Here is a 19032-nt window from a genome sequence, read left to right on the forward strand (position 1 = left end):
GGTAAGGCCGGCTAGGTGAGAAACCGGTTGTGCCGCCTTCAGGACAAGCTCACTGTTTTGAACAAGCCTCAAATCTAATTTGCATGACCGGCAACGAGCAGATACCATGTTGAGAATCTATTGCTAAGAAAAGTGCTACATTGGGAGCCCAAGAAAAGGAGGGGGCAGAGTACAGTAACAATCCAGTGTCGATTGCCACTGCCTGTGGCGGAAGGGTGCGGCAGCAAGAGGCGGGACTAGCACAGACAAAACTCCAAAACAAAACCGCTAGCTGTGAGCAACTTCCTGCTCGAGGAGGCCGCGTCTGCTCCCTTCCCTTCTCTGCTTTCTTCTCAGTTCCCATTTCTTTGCTTTGCTTGTTCCACTCCACGTTTTCCCTTTACTCCAGGTCAAGAATCTGGGAAGGGGACGGCGGAAGAAACCTCCGTATCGGCACTCCACAGTGTCATTTTGAAATTGTAAATATTTCTTTTAACTTCAACATCTATAATTCTGGATCTATAATGTAGATGACAGTTGTTATATGTAACTGAGGTAAATTACTCCTGGGCAAAATAACTCGTTAAAAGAGCTGTTCCCATACCGGGAGTCGAACCCGGGCCGCCTGGGTGAAAACCAGGAATCCTAACCGCTAGACCATATGGGAGCTGCCGGTAGGTGTCTCTCGTTTTCTCTTATGATACCTACGTCATTAAGACCGCCTGTATAAACTCCACCCTCCCAAATCATCATCTTCGCTTCCTAGAAAACAATGAAGGACGCCTGCATTCGGCAACTGCCGGAACCAGTGACCCGAAGGATAGAACTTTTTTCCGTGCGTGAGAGTGGGGACAAAGTCAGTAACCAGCAGCGGATGGCACTGTCTTCACCCTACCCCAGCGGCCATAGTGTAACTCTTTCCAGAGCCCACCACACCCGGAGCCCAGCCGCGCAGTAAATGTCTTTGTGTCTGTACCTAGTTTAATCTCGTGGACTCTGGCAAGATCAGCGTTCCAGGAGAGGTGGTCCTGCAGGAAGAGTTTAAGATCAAAACGGTTGTGTTCTCTGTCCTCTCTCCCACGTAGGGATGCTACTTTACTGACAGAAGAATGTTAAGACGCTCAGCCTCCTGGCGTTCTGGTGGATAGTGGGAAAGCGAAAACTAGTGGGTTCTTGCGAGGTCATAGCCCACCTGGTTTACACACTGTGCCCATCTCAAATTAAAAACAAAACGAAGGAACAGGGTCGTTTTCTTTCTAGTCACAATAGCCCCATGCATACAGGAACCAGAGAGCTAGAAGGGGAGAAAGTGCTCTCTTATCTCTCACAGGTCTATAATCCGCTGTTATTCTTCTTGCTGTTTATCACTAAAAATTGGAAGCTTTATAGTTTTCAGAGATAGACAGCCAGAAATACATACAGCCTGGACGGTGGTAGAAGAGCTGGGTGCCAGACTCACTTAACATGCAACTGAAACCACAGTTCATCACAATCCCTTTATTACTGTATTACTACGATCCCAAATCCAAACATCACAGAAATTCGATTTTCCTTGAAAAATTGATTTAAGAGGGTCTGGAGTGATGGCTCATTGATCAAGAGCACTTCCCTGCTGGGGTGCGAGGCGTAAAGGATGAAAGGGGGTGGCTCACGCCTTTAATTCCAGCACTAGTGAGGTACAGGCTACTGGACCTCAGTGAGCTTGAGGCCAGCTTGGTCTACAGAGCGAGTTCCAGGACAGCCAAAGCTACACAGAGAAACCCTGTCTTGAAAACACAAAAAACAAACAAACAAACAAACAAACAAACAAGCAAAAACAACAGAAGAGCAGTCCCTAGCCACTCTTCCAGTTGATCCAGCACCCACGGGAGACATATCACCTCTTCTAGCCCAAGGACCACATGGTGCAGATTACATGCTGGCAAAACACCCATACGCTGAAATAAAATGAATTAAGAAATGAAAGAGCTTGGTGAGTTACTGTAGCTTTCACTTTATTCAATTTTTTCTGTACAAGTTTGTGTTTTATAATTCATAAGTAGAAAAACCAATATAAGCAAAATTAACAAATTAGGAAGAAATATTTACACCCCACAAACAATTATATTCCCCTCCCCAACTGGAAAGTTAGCTCAGAAAAAAAGTGAAGCAGGACACGGTTCCCAGATGAGGGAATACACAGTCAGCAAAAGAGGCTGGGTCTCACTTCTACAAGCTGACACAATCAGAAAGGTCTCCTTGATCTCCACCTTTTATTCAGAAGCAATACTTCCTGGAGCTATTGTGGGTGTGTGGGTGTGTGTGTGTGCATTGCCCAGGCTAGTCTGTCATTCCAGGTCTTAAGTGATCCTCCTGCTGTTGTGACTGCAGGTGAAAGATCCCCGCTTGACATCAGCACAGCCATCTCTTAAGAGTGAAATATTTTAAGTTGGCCTCTGCTTAGCCCCTAGACGTTAGACCAGAAAGTACAGAAAGCATGTTCCCACCCACTTCCCAGGAAGTCGGCCGACCACAAGAACAGATGGTATAGACTGTCCTGTTCTCAGAACTGCAGGGCGGGAAACATCTGCCAAGTCAGATACTTTTAGTGCTAAAATAGCTGTGATCTTGTTTTACCTCTCACTTGCACTGCCCATATAAACTGTGTGGTTCTGCTGTTCGGGGCTCTTCACATCCCTCCTGCGTGAGTACCGTGTCAAGCCCCGGTGCACTGGTATCCCGAGTAAACCTCTTGTTTTTGCATCAAGATGTGAGTCCCGTGTGTTCGTGGGGTGGTATGCATCCTCAGGATTGGAGCGAGGGTCTCCTCAATCTGAGGGTCTTTCACAGGTATGCACTAGCATGCCCAGCCAGAGGTATGTTTACTGACTGGAATTGTCCTGCTTGACTCCCTTTCCTCCCAGTTGTCATTCCTGCATTTCATTATCCCAGCTGGCTGATGCAAGGTTATTCACGAGGTCACTGTCTTGCCACAGGGAGGAAGGCCATTTGAGACCATGGGCCTACAACAAGTTGCTCTCAACACTGTGTAGCTTGCTTCATCAAACTTCATAACTCAACCTCAGGCCTCGAAAAGTTGGAAACAGTGCAGGCTAAGGACATATCTAGGAGGGGCATCAGCTAAGACAGGGGCTGTTTATGAAAGAAGGCCTAAGACAAGGCAGTAGCATCCACATCAGCTATGCTCAATGCCTCGAAAAGTAGATGCAGGTCAGGCGGGCCCAGGGTCCAACTCCTTCAGTTTTCTCTGGAGGCCTCGGAGCTGACTTAGACCCCAGTTGATGCGAGTCTGGAGGCTGGCTATATCTGCAGCCAGCTGTAGGCCTGTTGAGAGAAGAGGAATGTCATCATGGCAGGATACACGGACCCCTCATAGACTACAGGGATGTTAGACCTCCCTAGCCTGTACAATAGTACTAAAATGGTCCACATATGCTATCACTTGAACCACACCTTCACCTCACCTGTGCTAAACCATCATCTCCTCAAAAACAAAAACCCACCCTTGATTCACTGTACTTGGCAGGAATAAGCGAGCACCTCACAGATCACGCAAACCTCTTTGCCCTTCCAGCATCAAACTCCATCACTGTTCCAAGTTGATGTCCCTCCACCCTTTTCCTGCACCTGAGCATGAATCACCCTCCTCAGTCCATCCACCTCTAGGTGGCACCCACCTCTGTTCTCCATTCCTCTACCTTATCCAGTAGGCCAGGCAGGCCTGTCTTTACTCTCTACCAGGCAGCATGGCTGATGACTCTCTCTAGCCTTCCAGGGAATGTTTTCTCAAAAGTCTTGCTGTGGGGCTGGAGAGGTGGCTCAGAGGTTAAGAGCACTGACTGCTCTTCCAGAGGTCCTGAGTTCAATTCCCAGCAACCACATGGTGGCTCACAACCATCCTTCTTCCGGTGTGTCTGAAGACAGCTACAGTGTATTCATATAAATAAAATAAATCTTTAAAAAAAAAAAAAAAAGTCTTGCTGTGTAGGACACCCTACTCTGGGGCCCTATTCCTTGGGACTCCTTGACCCTCAACTCATCTCCACCTCAATTTTTATGTGCACCAGTGTCAACAACTCAGGAAATTAAACACCTCCAAATCTGTCAGTCCAGACATGTGTCCCCATCCACAGTCACCTCTCACCTTTTCCCTGGCTGCTGCCTACTGCCTGCCCACAGGTCAAATAGCTGTCTTCTGCTCCTGCATCTATCTGTCAGCAGACACTGGGGCTTCCACTTGTGCAAATTCCCACTACTCACCCCACTCCTAGTGCCTCTACCTACATCCCAAGCTGGCTGATGCTGGCACCCACTTCCTCTTTCTGCTCTCTCTCTGTCCTCACTCTACACCCACAGAACTCGTTACTCTGTTGGTCCTGCTGATTCACTCTGCTGACTCTGGGTCTGCACGTGGCTCTAGAGGTCCTTATGGAAACCTCACTAGGGTCTGGCTCCCTGGACCCAGCTCCTGGTACTCCAGCTCTCTGAACTCCTCAGCTTTTCCTCCAGCCCAAATACCTCAGGGCTTTTGCCCGAGTAGCTAGACCAACTTAGGGTTTAGTTGGTCTCCTTAGCTACAGCACAGTTTGCTGGGATCACTTACAAAGCTCTTCCTTTGTCTCCTGAGAGGCCTGTTCTGTCCCATCTTCATAATACAGTCCCGGTCCACTCCCCTCCCTCCCAAGTTACTTTTTCATGACTTTTGGAGCCTGAAACTACAATAAAGGACCATGTGCCTATCTATTTATACATTGTCTCTCTTCCTATACAGAATAAATTCCCATTTTATCCTGGCTGCTAGTATATCCGTTAGCAGTCAACAAACATGAACCTAGAAGGCTAAAAACAGCCAGTGAATGCTTGGGGCGGGGTGGGGGTGGAGGGGCGGACCTCAGCAGATATTCAACACAGTTTTGCTATCTTGAAGACTTGCAAAGTCTTCACGTGATGTTAGTATTCAAATGTTCCCTGTAGAAAAGGGTTAGAATTCAGTACATGGCTATAAAGCCAACAGGGTCCACTCACCATCCCGGAAGCTGGCTTGGGCCTGCCGCAGACTATGAGGAACCAAGATTCCAAACCAGTTCAAGGGATCTTGAGGAACTACAGAGGATCCTGACTCTTTGGTCTTGGTAGGGCCCTTGCGCCTGCGCAGAGCTGGAGAAAGAAAGGTTAATGGCCATCCAGTCCTCCTGGGAAACAATGAAGTTGGATGTTTCCCCAACCTTTTTGTGTGTCTGGAAATAGTAACTTTGTAGTCCAGTTGACTCTTGGTCTACTCCGACTTCCAGGACAGACAATTCTGTCTGCCTGTAACAAGATCACAGACTGACTTTGCCCATTTTACCTAAATGTGATGAAAGACCCTGAAATGTCCCCAATCTGTTTCAGGAATGATGCACTGGATTTAGAAGTTTATTTCCAAGGAACCCCTAGATATAGGGATATGCATTTTCTGTTCAGCTGAGCTCCTTTGACTGCAAAATAGACCCCACTATAAAACAGCCTACCTATAACTTCTTCTTTAAGGATTAAAGTACCAAAACAAACTCCATTTTGTTTTTCAGACTCCATTTTAAGCTAACTTGACCTCAGAGTGACTTGGTCTCTAACCTTGAGTTCTGAAAAAACAAACAAACAAACAAACAAAACCAACCAAACAAACAAACCAAAAAGAAAACCCAAGATATTCTTGGCAGTTGCAAAACGGACATAACAGCTGTGGCCAGTCGGTAATGACAGGGCGGGCTAAGAAAATAGGAATCGTTCCCAGGTCAAGATGCTCCTTCTAGAACGTGTAGTCCCTTCTTGTGGTTTGACCAGATGCTGTGAACCAATCAGCTTAAACACCAACATCCCTTAACCCTCTTACCTAATCATGTAACATCAAGGCTTGGAATAAACCCCATTCCCTTAGACCTCCTCGGGTCGCTCTCCTATCCTGTTACTTTGAACCCTACACTAGCAAAGTATAAAGAAAAAAACGTCTTCCTTAGACATTCAACTCTCCAGCTCAGGCGCTCTCCATTAATGAAGTAACTTCCTTAAATGTTCAATGAGTTTTGCCTTTAGCATAGAGTAAGGGCTGACAGGAGGAAAGGAAACTCACATGCTTCGCTAGGCCCCACTTCCTCGGGGATCTGGGCGTTAGCTTTGATCACTCTGAAGGTCTGGGGTCCATCCTGGGCCTCGCTGAAAGAGAAGGGAAGATGAACTCTGGCCGCGCAGGCCTAGGTCCTGCCCGCCCACTCTATATGGGGGTGAGGTGGTGGGAAGGGAAACGAGGGCGGGGGGGGGGGGGAACGGTGAGGGGGGAACCTCACCTGGCGCGCACGCAGACCTGAGGCTCCATACGCGAGGCATACTGCAGGGGCCCTACCGACTTGGCTCCCATGGCATAGCGAGCCTTGGCAAGTGAAAGCCAACCCTGGGGAGACAGGAGGACTTGAGACTGTTTCGCTCCCTGTGCTCGCTTTTCTATCCCTCCCTCCATTCCCCATGGCCCACCTCCTCCACCCGGGCGTTCAGTGCGGCCCTCTTCGCCTCCAGTTCCTCCAGGTCACTAAGCAGCTGTAGGCACTTTGAGTCCAATTCCTCTCGCAGGGCCTGGACCTCCATGGTCCAGGTAGTCTTGGGACGCGGAGGGGCAGAGCCACTTCCTTCCGAGCCCTCTAATCACTGTGAGCCCATGTGCATGTCAGCCAATCAACGCTCGAGATCCGCCCTTAGGAGGCGTTCCTAATCGTGGCCCGGAAGTCAAAGGTTTCAACTTCCGGGTGACCCGTGTCAACGGCCTGCATGAGGGTTAGCTTCTGGAACGGAACATTTCTCGAATCAGATGGCTATGAAAAGTCGAGTCCAGGAAGCCATCCACGCAGTTGCCACTCTTACTTTTTCTTAGCCTACTGCCTGACTGGCTCAAGCGTTGGTGAAGCCACGGACGGACTTATTTATCAGGGCGGCCTTAGGCCACATGACATCCCAAATTCGGGTAATTGATTGGTTGTCGGTCTGACCAATCACCTTGCGACGCCATTCGCCATTTTAAGATGGGGCAAGCTGCACGGCAGTGGAATTGAGTGAAGCCCCTAAAGGCCTTCCTAGTTGAGGGCGGAAGTGTCGCTGCGAGGTTCCGTCAGCGACCGAATAGTCCGGACTCGTGAGAGAGCGACGCTCATCATGGTAGGATGGTTTGAGTTCGTGTTCTGGTTTAGGGGGAAAGAAGTGGGGTACGGGAGGGCTGAGTTGTGGTCCTCGGTGCTCCGGAGTGGATGGTGACCCTATGTATTCTCTAGCTTCGTCGGGAGGCTCGCCTACGCCGCGAGTACTTGTACCGTAAGGCCCGGGAGGAGGCGCAGCGATCCGTTCAGGAGAAGAAGGAGCGAGTCAAGCGTGCTCTAGAAGGTAAGGCCTCCCTGTGCTCTTGGGTTTACAAGTCCTTGCTAGAGCATGCTGCACAGAAGTGTAAACGCGTTTGAACTTCTTGTATTTATATTAGTGCGGCTGAGCGTCTTTCCTTTCTTTGCCTGTTAGTTAGGACTTCTCACTGGTTTCTGAATGGACCCACCATGTGATGGCATGGCCGTTTATGCTGCAGTCGCCCATGTTTACAGATTGATTGCTAGTTACAGAATATCAAGTTTTTCTTTAGTTTTAAGACTTTTGCCTCAGTGGGCTCGTGGCGGCGCACGGCTTCAATCCCAGACCTCCGGAAGCAGACAGGCCAACCTCTGTGAATTCCAAGACAGCCAGAGCTAAAACAGAATCCCTGTCTCGAAAAACTAAAAAGCAAAACAAGCAAGAAACCTTTGTCTCGTCTTATTGATTCCCATATCTAGGGATGGGTCTACAAGAATCCTTGGTATTTGTTCTTGCTGTCTTCTTTCAAAACAGAAAAATCTGTTGATTGTTATAATTGTCTTGCATTTTAAAACTCTTATTCCATTTAAAATTTGCCATTTGCTTTGCAAGTTAGCTTAAAACTTTGCCTTTCGTTAATCCACATTTTCATTTGCCCTATTAAATAAAGGCCCTATATGACAGAGCTTAAGTGGAAATGTTCTATTTATCCCTATTTTGGCTTTGAATCCAAGGAGCTTTGAGTCTCCCGTCTGGTAGTACATCGTCCCTGGTACTGGTGACCAAATTCTGTTCCTATGTTTTAGTAATATAGAGTATATGTGTGTTATGTAAAGTTTGTTTGAGTAAAACTTAATGTTAGGGCTAGAATTGTACCTCGGCTTGAGTGCTTGCCTAGCACGAAGGAGGTTCTGGATTCTGTCCCCAGCCTAACTAAACTGGGCCTAGGGGCCTATGCCTATAGTGGAACACTGGTAAGGTGGAGGTTAGAGGTTCAAGGATTGCTTTGGCTGTAGAGTTCCAGATCAGCCTGGGCTGATACAGAAGATGTTAAGCGTCTGTGACTCATCATCATAATTTAAAAGTGGAAAAGAAGAGTGGAGATGACTGGAAGAAATTTCTCAAGGGTTAAGAGCACTTACTGTTCTTTGAGAGGATCCAAATTCATTCTCACTACCCATATAGAGTGACTCACAACTGTCTGTAATCCCAGCTCCAAGGGATCCAGTGTCCTCTGGCCTTAGCAGCTCCTGACACATGTGCGTGTAACTCAGTCAGACACACACATATACAGAAAGATGATGAGTATATTAACATTTATAACTATCACTATGTCCAATGCTACATTAAAAGCAACTGTTTTAAGCTATTATTTGTGTTTACATTATGCTTACTTATATCTCTAAGTTATGATGTTTGAGTTACAGGCCTAAGGATGTATATTAGAGTATGTGTTTGGCTGCTGTGCCTGTTGGGTTTGGGGGCTCAGTATCGTTTCTAAGATGCAGAAGGTATGGTCGGACTTAAATTCTTGTAAGTATCCTGTGACAGATAAGAGCTTTTCTTCAATTGGTAGCTAGAAGGAGTGCAGCTGCTCTGACTCTTCCCTGCTTCGCTCACATGCTAGAGAAGCAGATCTGGGCCTCAGCCCTGGCTGTCCCACTGTAGTCCACAGAAAGAATCTCTGGCTCACAGCCAGCTGCGGCCATGCACCTTGAGGTATTCTGTACATCCAGACAGCAGTGTTCTCTTTTTTTTATATTGTTGTTAATTGTTCTTTGAGGCAGGGTCTCGCTATGTAGAGTTGTGTGGCCTCACTATGCGGACTAGACTGTCCTCAAACTAAGAGATCCCCTGACTTTGCCTCCCGAGTGCTGGGACCAAAGGCGTGCAGAGGACCTTAGTATGCAATGTGAAGACCTGAAAGTCACGGTCTCCCTTCCTACTTAAGAAGCAGTTTCTTTCTTTTTTAAGTATGACTACTCCGATCGCATGTTCACCTGAATGCCAGAAGAAGATATCAGATCCCTTTATAAATCAGGGTCTTAACCTGCAAGCAAACTGCCCACCAGTACATTATCAAAGTTTCTTTAAATTTTTGTCTGGTTATAAAAATATTGATGATGATATGAAGAAGTATTTAGAAAGTGAGCTCCCCAGTGACGTTATAGTTGACAATTAGATGAAAAGAAGTTGGTAGCTAAGTGTGGTGCCATACCCTGTTATCGACACACTCAGAAGCCAAAGCAACAGGCTTCTCAAGACCATGTCTCCAATGAAATAATTAAAGTAGTTGGTTTGTTCCTTCTGTATTTCTGTACTGACTCTTTTGAGAATGTTAAGGAAGAACATTCCAGGGGCTTTCCTATTAAGTTTGTATTCCCTAGTGAACCACACAGTATTGTATACATTGGTGAGCCTGCTTGTGTCTCATTCTGCCCCTGTCTCTTCCTTGCAGAAAACCAGCTGATTCCCACCGAGTTACGCCGGGAGGCTCTCGCATTACAGGGGTCCTTGGAGTTTGATGATGCTGGTGGTGAAGGTAAACAGCTCTGCAGCTTTCTTCCACACTGAACCAACTTCTGTGCCCACTGGGCTCCATGTCCTCCTTGGCCACACTGGGCCATTTCCCACCTGATAGAAGTGTCCAGGTGAGCAGTCTCTGTCCCTGTCCCCAGGTTCCCTCCTGTCTGCCTGGGTGGCATCTCCCTGGACAGGTGATTTCAGTTCCATTTATACAGCGAGCACAGTAGCTTTTATCTATGCTCACTCTTCCTCACCGGAGTGTCTGCTGGAGCAGAAGTATTCTTAGCACCGGTACCCAAATGGATTATTCACTGCATTACTCAATAAGCAGGAGAAAAATCATGGATGCTATAGATAGTGGTGAGAGGAGGGAGTCTCTTACCGCTGGTTTTAGCTGTTCAGACTTTTGCCACCATAGACTGCTCCATTGCTCACTTGTGTTTGGTCACTGGTGGGCTGGTAGCTGCTCTCCTGGCCACTAGAGGTATATTTCCGTGAGGTTCTCGTGAGCAGAGTCAGCCAGCACTTGTATTGCCTCTTGTTCTCCTGACAGGTGTAACCAGCCATGTGGATGACGAGTACCGATGGGCTGGGGTTGAGGACCCTAAGGTCATGATCACTACCTCCCGAGACCCCAGTTCTCGCCTGAAAATGTTTGCAAAGGTACTGGGGACAGGGAGTAGGGAATGCCCAGGCCTGGTGGCCCCGATTCTAATTTGGCATTGGTCCATGAGCAGGAACTGAAGCTGGTGTTCCCAGGTGCCCAGCGCATGAACCGAGGTCGGCATGAGGTTGGAGCGCTGGTTCGAGCTTGCAAAGCGAATGGGGTCACCGACCTGTTGGTTGTCCATGAGCACCGAGGCACACCTGGTAAGGCCTGCTGGGGGGCAAGGGACCGTGGGCTGTTGTCTTGGCAGAGTGTCTGACAGCCTCTCCCCTACAGTGGGACTCATTGTCAGCCATCTGCCCTTCGGTCCTACTGCCTACTTCACACTGTGTAACGTGGTCATGCGGCACGACATCCCTGACCTGGGCACCATGTCAGAGGCTAAGCCCCACCTCATCACTCATGGCTTTTCCTCTCGACTGGGCAAGCGGGTGAGTATCGGCACCCTGTGGGGAGGGCTGAGGCTCAGGCCAGCCCTGTGACTCTGTCCTTGTGTCTCCAGGTGTCTGACATCCTTCGCTACCTATTCCCTGTGCCAAAAGACGACAGCCATCGGGTTATCACCTTTGCCAACCAGGATGACTACATCTCATTCCGGTGGGTCCATGAGCTGAGTGTGGGCCTATGGCCTTTGTAGCCCATGGGCTGACCCACATACCTACCTCTGCCTCCTTTCTCCCCAGGCACCATGTCTACAAGAAGACAGACCATCGAAATGTGGAGCTGACTGAGGTCGGGCCTCGATTTGAGCTCAAGTGTGAGTTTGGGGCTTTAGTTTATGGCTGAGGGAGGGTTGGTGGGACTTGGCTGTTTGTGGGATGACATCTCTCTCTTCACCCTAGTGTACATGATTCGCCTGGGCACACTGGAGCAGGAGGCTACCGCAGATGTAGAGTGGCGCTGGCATCCGTATACCAACACAGCCCGCAAGAGGGTATTTCTGAGTGCTGAGTGAGCTGAGCCGCCAGCCAGTTGGGACTGACTTGTCACGGACAGATTGAGTAATCCTAGGTGGAGACAGGAAGGATCTAAGTAAAGTCTCTGTCCTCATCCTACCAGCTGCCTCTAACTGGTTACAGTGGGTCTACTGTCCAGACAGACCTGAAAGATGAAGCCCACAAAGCGTCTGTGGGGGGGATCTAATGCCTCTGGACTATGAATTCACCCTCAGGCTGGGGTAGGGGTACAGATCTGCACTGGAAAATGAATGGTTACCTTCTTGGGAGTTAGGCCCTGTGAGCACTTTTTCCTGTGCTTTAGGGTCAGTCTTTGTCACCAGCAACAAACCATTCAAGAGCTAGCCTAACTTGTCGCTTCAACTCTGCCAAGCAGGTGCACCCTCCTCTAACTGCGAGCTTCTCCACTCAGCCTCTTTGTTCGCCAAGATAACGACTCTGAAACTTGATGTTTCATGAATAAATTCCTAGGCCAATAGCTAGTGCCTGTTCCCTGCCTCACTCATAACTCAGTTACCTGTTTGTTTTACTTTATGAGTGCCATATGGCTGGTTACTGTCTCCGTTTTATGCGACCATCTCCTGTGCCTCAGACTTCCAGAATGGGATGTCCTGCCTCCTATTTCTTAGCTCATTGGCCATAAGCTTTTTTATTGACAGGTGATATTTCCATACAGAACACAAGAGATTCTCTCTGCACCCTCCCTCTTTCACATGAGACAGAGTGACACCCACAACCTGCCTACCATACCTCTAACTCTTGTAGCTGTATGGGCTATCCAACAGCACAGAAGGAGAGCTAGTGCTGCCCAGGGAGTTGCCTCAAGAGTCTGTGCTACAGCCTCTCTCAACCTACTGCCCTCTCTGTACCCAAATCCCTGTACTTCCCCAAGGGCCCTGGGTTTATATGAAATGGTTGTCAAGACCCTGCAAATGCTCTAGAGCTGGCAGAGAATGCTGGTGATGAGACCCATCACAGTTAGGAGGAGGCCTCTGAGGAAGCATGTCAAACAGGATAAGGGAGACGTCTGCATGCTATTATGAAAACTGAACAACAGAGAGAAAAGAAGCCATCTGGATGACATGCAAGGGCCTTGAGGTCCAGTAAGAAGTGAAAGGGAGCCATAGGACCCACTTAGACCAGTGCTCTGCAATGGTGGGATCACAACTCCAGCTCATGAATCAAGTTGTCCAAACAAGGCCTCTGGGACTCTCCCATAGCTTTGTGGTGTGTGCGGGTGGGCATGCATTGAAATTTCAAAATACAAGTAAAATCATGTGATCTCCTGTGTTTGTTTCGAGACATGGTTTCTCTGTATAGCCCTGGTTGTCCTGGAACTCATTCTAGCCCAGGCTGGCCCTGAACTAAGAGATCCGCCTGCCCCTGCCTTGTGAGTGCTCAGATTAAAGGCATGCACCTCTATAGCCCAGTTCTGTTCATTTCTTATGGCTACCATAAGGAATTATTGTGGAGCAGATAGTTTAACAGAAATTAGTTCTAGAGGTCAAGACTTGTTGGTCCTCTGCCATGACAACAGCCCAAGCTCCCTCACCCTCCAGCAGGTGCAAGGTCAGGGCATTTCCTCCCTCCTAAGGCTGAGTGTGTTGGAGATGGGGATCTGTTTGCTTCTTGGCTTCCGATTGTTGCAGCAAACGGCTACCACCATAGCACTTCAGTGTCAGGGTGGGGTGGGGCCTTCATCTTCAGTGCTGCCTCTGTCCACCAAGTCTCTTGAACATTTCTCTCAGAAGAACCTTTGTTATATGTGCTTACTGCCTGGGTCCATCTCATTTACAATGCTGAACTCAATCGTATCTGCAGAGGCCCTTTCAAATACACCATTATTTACAGACTTTAAGAATTAGGAATTTTTTTTGTAATGTGCAAGAGAATTTTGCCTGTGTATATGCCTGCGTACCACGTGAATGCCTGTTGCTGGATGAGGCCAGAAGAAGGTATAGAATCCCTGGGTCTGGAGACAGTTGGGAGCCATCACATGAACCCTTGGAATTGAACCTCCATCTTCTGCAGGAGCATCTAGTGTTCTTAACACCTGAGCCAGCTTTTGTAAATTAATTTGTTGTTTCTTGCAGCTTCCTACACACTCTGTATCTTGCATGTTTACTGTTTTAATTATGCTATGACAGAAAGGCTTCTGGTCCGGCCCCTGTGGAGTTTAGCCTCTTAGAGCTCTTTGGACACCTCTTCATCTAGAGTTGGGAAATTTGAAAATATCTCCTCTCTGAGTTCATTGGGCATGAAATTCCTCTCCTTGTATGCCCATAATTTTGGCCTTTTCATAATGTCCCAGAGATCTTGTGAAAGACCCAAAGGGTTTTCGCCATCCTTACACCTTGATTGTCTCAGGTCAAGATTAGGCCAAGTACTAGCTTCCCACCTCTGGTCAGGGGTAGGCCAAGTTTCATTCTCCACCCACAGTTCTCAGGAGGAGCAGGGACATTGTTAAAAAAAATTGCAGAATGTACTGATAGTTGTTGTAGTAAAATTATAAAAAAAAAAAAATGCAGTTTTTTTACCCACTCTAGATCCGGCACCACAGTGCCCCAAGATATCTGCTAGATATCTTAATCTCAGTGCAAAGCCTCTCACCCGCTTTGCACCATCCCGTATCACACTGCCAAAGGCCTCTCTATGAGCCTGGCAGCAATCTCTACCTATCTAGTTCCCAAGGCAGATTTCCATGCCAGAAACACACATCCTAACTCCGTGTCGGCATAGTCCAGCTCCCCCCACACTCCCTTACACTTAAATCTACACATGAAAGAACACACAACACAATAACCTTTGATCCAATTGATAAAATATAATTGCCCACCTAAACATACAAAGCCCAATACACATCCATCCCTTAAGAACAGTCATAACGGGCTGGAGAGATGGCTCAGCGGTTAAGAGCACTGACTGCTCTTCCAGAGGTACTGAGTTCAATTCCCAGCAACCACATGGTGGCTCACAACCATCTGTAATGGGATCCAATACCTTGTTCTGGTGTGTCTGAAGATAGCTATAGTGTACTCATATAAATAAAATAAATAAATCTTTAAAAAGAAAAAAAAAAGAACAGTCATAACAACCTGTAAAGGTACAGGGTGGAATCTTAAGTCAGCCTCCATGTTGTCTCGAGGCTACTCTCCATCTCCTCCCCTCACCTCCTCTTCCCTTAAACTTTTTCTCCTGACCATCCTTCTCGTCCTTCTTCCAAAGACAGGCCTCTTTCTATCCAGTACAGGCCCTCACCTTTATTTTACAAATTAAATGGGGAGAAGGTTCTGGTGAAGTCACCTGAGTCCTGAGTACATGAGTAAGCAGATGTCCTTGGGGCAGTGGAATTAGCATCAAAATACAGATAACTTCAGGGCAAAACACAACATTTCCCTTTCGTCCAGTTAAAAGGCCTTTTCCCTTATATATAAATTGAGCATAATTATTACCATTCTACAATCTATAAAACATAAAATACACTCAACACCCAGTCCATCAATTTTGTCCATTAGCTAAAGCACCTTGTCATCTATCCTAAAAGACTATAATTCTTTAACTGACTTACATCTTGTTTTTAGATCATATGCCACCTGAAAAACCACCCTTTCAAATTTATTATCTTTCTCAATGCTAAACAGCTTGGGTTGTCTATGAGACTACCAGTATTCAACCATGTCAGAAGTCTGAGAATGACCAAATATCTATATACATAGGAAGCCTAACACAGCTTCCAGAACTGAAAGGTTGAAGAGACAAATCTCCACAAGCACAGTCCTCTGTTAGCAACATGTGAGCCTAAGTCTTAAGCCTTCTGGCCCAAAATCAACTGACAGACTCTTAAAATGCACATTTTTGAAGGGCTGATCACCCTGTCTTGGCAGGGCTTATCAGTCAACTATTCTGCATAATTTGTCCTTTTCTGGTTAGTAATAGTCTGCAGATGAAACAGGCAGTTTTGTCCAGTGGCTGCCTAGCCACAAAGTATTGCCTCACCTGGAGGTAGAGATGTTCAACTTCTTCATTAAATCCATGAAAGGGGAACTGTTAGGAGCAGATATGGAACTTTAAATCTCAAATTTTGTAGATTTCTGACGTTTTTGAAAAATACCTATCCATAAAAGGTAATCTGGACTGTTGTCTTTATATCTTAAATATTATCTTGAGAGTACTCTCACAAACTCAGAGTCATGAATTTGTTATTTGGCCCTTAATTCACATGTGTAATCAACTCAGAAGTTTGTAATGACATCATTAGAAGGACTGGCTCTAAACCTTGTACTTTTAAACCTTTTTGACAAATAAATTCTATACCAAAGCAAAGATATGATCCCAGCCTAGCTACCAAATGAGATTATGACTGCATAACTCAATCTACCTAATTCCTCCCTGTTAAATTACAACCATTTCTAAATTCCTCATAAAAACAACCTTAGAATAACCACTTTTAGCCCCCCAAAAGTCCAGGGAATTGGGGCAACAACTCCTCTATAACTTCTTCAAGCTGTACATGGGCATTGAGATATATGTATATATAGATATATATAGAGATACACACACACACACACACACACACACACACACACACACACACACACACACACATTTGGGAGTAGGGGGTAGGAAGAATGAAGCAAATGCTGTAGCAGGATGGGTCCTGAGCGGACCCAGCTGAAAGTCCTTGACACCAGGAATCCAAGTAGGCACACTCTGCAAAACACAACACTCTCTCTCTCTCTCTCTCTCTCTCTCTCTCTCTCTCTCTCTCTCTCTCTCTTTTTTTCTTTTTTTTTTTTTTTTTTTTTTTTGGAGCTGGGGACCGAACCCAGGGCCTTGCGCTTTCTAGGTAAGCGCTCTACCACTGAGCTAAATCCCCAACCCCCCGCAAAATACAACTCTCAAGACAAAAGTTTAGAATCCAGATATCTTTTTGTTTGATTCTCTTGAATCTAGTTTTTCAGGCAGTCTACCTCTCTCAAATCTGATCAGTACGACTCTGTGAGGTTTCCAGAGCCTAATCACACTTTTTAAAAACACAAAGACAAAAAGCTTTCTCCCTTAGTCTGTAACCAGAAAAGCTTGTATCTTGCACTCTCTCCCAGAATAATAATATAACCATAAAACTCAAAGTCACGGGGTTGGGGATTTAGCTCAGTGGTAGAGTGTTTGCCTAGCAAGTGCAAGGCCCTGGGTTTGATCCCCAGCTCCGAAAAAAAGAAAAGAAAAAAAAAAAAAAAGACTCAAAGTCACACCCATTATGAAGATAAAACAATTTTTAAAAAGGAAGAAAGCCAAACAATGAGCCTGATAGGCTTTTGTACTTTGTACTATCAGGAAATTAACCCAAAATTCCCCGTGGAGCCCAGGTTAAGAGAATCTGAGTTGGGGCTGGGGATTTAGCTCAGTGGTAGAGCGCTTACCTAGGAAGCGCAAGGCCCTGGGCTTGGTCCCCAGCTCCGAAAAAACGAAAGAAAAAAAAAAAAGAGAATCTGAGCTGCATGTTGTGGTAAATATCAAAAAGTAACCACAAACCCTCACTAACTGGCATTAACGAGCCATATGGCCTTTAGCGGGGTAATTCATAAAACAAACTAAACACTTTCTATCAACTCTAACATCAATAAGCAACTTATGAAATCAGGACTTTAGCCCAAAATATATCCCTCTGTTAGGCTCTCTACCCGGAGCCACAGATTTTTATTTAACCTTAATAACGTGTAAATATCACAATACTCTACTTGGAGTCAGTGACTAATTTTTTCCTAAGTTCCAAACTGTGGATGAAAATCCCCACATGATTCGGGTAATCCCTGTACTCTCTTCTTTTTAAAAGCAAACTTAATCACCTTCTAATAATACCTGTCATTAAGAAGTAACTTGTCAGGGCTGGAGAGATGGCTCAGCGGTTAAGATCACTGTCTGCTCTTCCATAGGTCCTGAGTTCAATTCCCAGCAACCACATGGTGGCTCACAACCATACAGCAGAAAGCTGTATGATGTATGCATAATAAATACATATTAAGAAAAGATTAATTTATTTAAAAAGAAAAAAGAAGGAGTAGCTTGTCTAACTAGGATTTCAAACCAAAATTCCCATGGAGCCCATGTTAGAAGGAATATGAGTATCTTGAAAGACTTTGTAAACAACTTTCTTTAAAAAGCAGCTTTTAATCTCCAACTCTCTGATCTGCCACTACTTATCGCACAGCAGGGGACCTACAGCCTGCCAGCCCAGGCTGCTTCTGTGTTTCTTTGTTTAAAGTTCCTGCGCTTGAGACATCATGTGACCCAACATGGCGCTGGCCTCCTCTTACTTAGAAAATAAAACTTTCTCTCAACCCTTAGGATTTCTAGTGGATTCTTGCCCAGCACATTAGTTTGCCATCTGTTGTCACCTGACCCTCTGGTCCCAGATAGAGGTCGAATGCATAGATTCAAAGGCCAATATGCTTAGCCAATAAGTTTAAACTATAACCTGTACCCCTAAAAAGTGTAAAAACTGCTTGTTTTTACAAGCATTTTACAAGCATTGCCATTCGGGGTCACTTTTGAGTCACTCGCCACGAAGGGCTGATTGAGAGTGGGCCCGGATGCACCGGAAAAAGAAACCTTGCGTTTGCATCAAACTCCGTTCTCCTGTCTCACTTGGGGTGGGGGTCTCCCGGTAGTTAAGACTCATGTGGAGCTTTACACTTGCATGTTTTATTCCCGCGCTCTTACATTTATCATTGGCCTTGACTGAGTGATGCAGTTCTGCCTTGTCTGAAGCCCTGACCTCCCCTCCTGTACACGATCCTCTATTCTGAGCTTCTTCCCACCCCGCTGCTACCTGGCCTGCACTTCTCACTTTCTACCTTCATCTCAGTTCAGTCTTTCCTCCGCATTTGTCTTTATCGAACAGTTTCCCATCCTGAATGGACTTTCTTATTCTTTCCAGCTGTTTGTGTTCTCTTGGAGTAGATCCATGTCCTCTCTGAGTTGACGGATCACTATATTATTCTTTTTATTTTAAAGATTTGTTCATTTTATGTATGTGAATACGCTGTGGCTGTCTTCAGACACACCAGAAGAGAGCATCTCATTACAGATGGTTGTGAGCCACATGTTGTTGCTGGGAATCGAACTCAGGACCTCTGGAAGAACAGTCATCTTTCTGCTAGGATGGGTACGCCTTCAGCCATGATTCTTCAGTTCCTTCCAACTGTAACTAAGACCTGAGCCCCTTGCAAACACTACTCTACTTTTGGTCTCCTCAGGCCTGCCTGTCTTGTTTCACATGAGTAAAATCATGAGATATGTTATCTTTTGTGAATTGCTGCTTCAGCCGAGCATAATGTTTCCAAAACTTATATTGTAGGTCATGTCCAGACTTCATTTCTTATTGCCCAGTAATCCGCTGTAGGTATAAGACCATGTTTGTCAGTTGATGAAAATTTTTGCTTTTCAGTTATGCGCATACAGTCGAACATTCTTGCTGCCATTGGCCAGTAACCAACCAGACTGGTTTTACCTAGACAAACTTAGATTTCTGCTCCAGTTTGCTTT

The 19032-nt window shown here is 46.2% G+C and overlaps 2 protein-coding genes, 1 long non-coding RNA gene and 1 other non-coding gene across 4 annotated transcripts; 2 read left to right on the forward strand and 2 right to left on the reverse strand.

Moving 5' to 3' along the window:
- Nucleotides 1–515: 515 nt before the first annotated feature.
- Nucleotides 516–3953, forward strand: LOC120094660 (uncharacterized). Its single transcript, XR_005489091.2, has 2 exons — nt 516–653; nt 746–3953. It is a non-coding gene; the product is annotated as an uncharacterized LOC120094660 (long non-coding RNA).
- Trnae-uuc5 (transfer RNA glutamic acid (anticodon UUC) 5) lies at nt 575–646 on the reverse strand. The gene has a single exon. It is a non-coding gene; the product is annotated as a tRNA-Glu (tRNA).
- On the reverse strand, nt 3085–7048 carry Ccdc115 (coiled-coil domain containing 115). The gene is made up of 5 exons (NM_001108793.1): nt 6487–7048; nt 6303–6406; nt 6089–6171; nt 5005–5136; nt 3085–3303 (listed from the first exon to the last, which is right to left on the reverse strand). Exons 1-5 carry the CDS (start codon nt 6595–6597, stop codon nt 3191–3193), a joined length of 543 nt encoding a protein of 180 aa, NP_001102263.1. The 5' UTR covers nt 6598–7048; the 3' UTR covers nt 3085–3190.
- Imp4 (IMP U3 small nucleolar ribonucleoprotein 4) lies at nt 6827–11965 on the forward strand. Its single transcript, NM_001009700.1, has 9 exons — nt 6827–7161; nt 7275–7383; nt 9797–9880; nt 10418–10527; nt 10602–10734; nt 10808–10962; nt 11034–11128; nt 11215–11288; nt 11374–11965. The coding sequence occupies exons 1-9, from the start codon at nt 7159–7161 to the stop codon at nt 11484–11486; spliced, it is 876 nt and encodes a 291-aa protein (NP_001009700.1). The 5' UTR covers nt 6827–7158; the 3' UTR covers nt 11487–11965.
- The last annotated feature ends 7067 nt before the right edge of the window (nt 11966–19032 follow it).

Source organism: Rattus norvegicus, chromosome 9, assembly GCF_036323735.1.
Source record: "Rattus norvegicus strain BN/NHsdMcwi chromosome 9, GRCr8, whole genome shotgun sequence".
Classification (NCBI taxonomy): domain Eukaryota; kingdom Metazoa; phylum Chordata; class Mammalia; order Rodentia; family Muridae; genus Rattus; species Rattus norvegicus.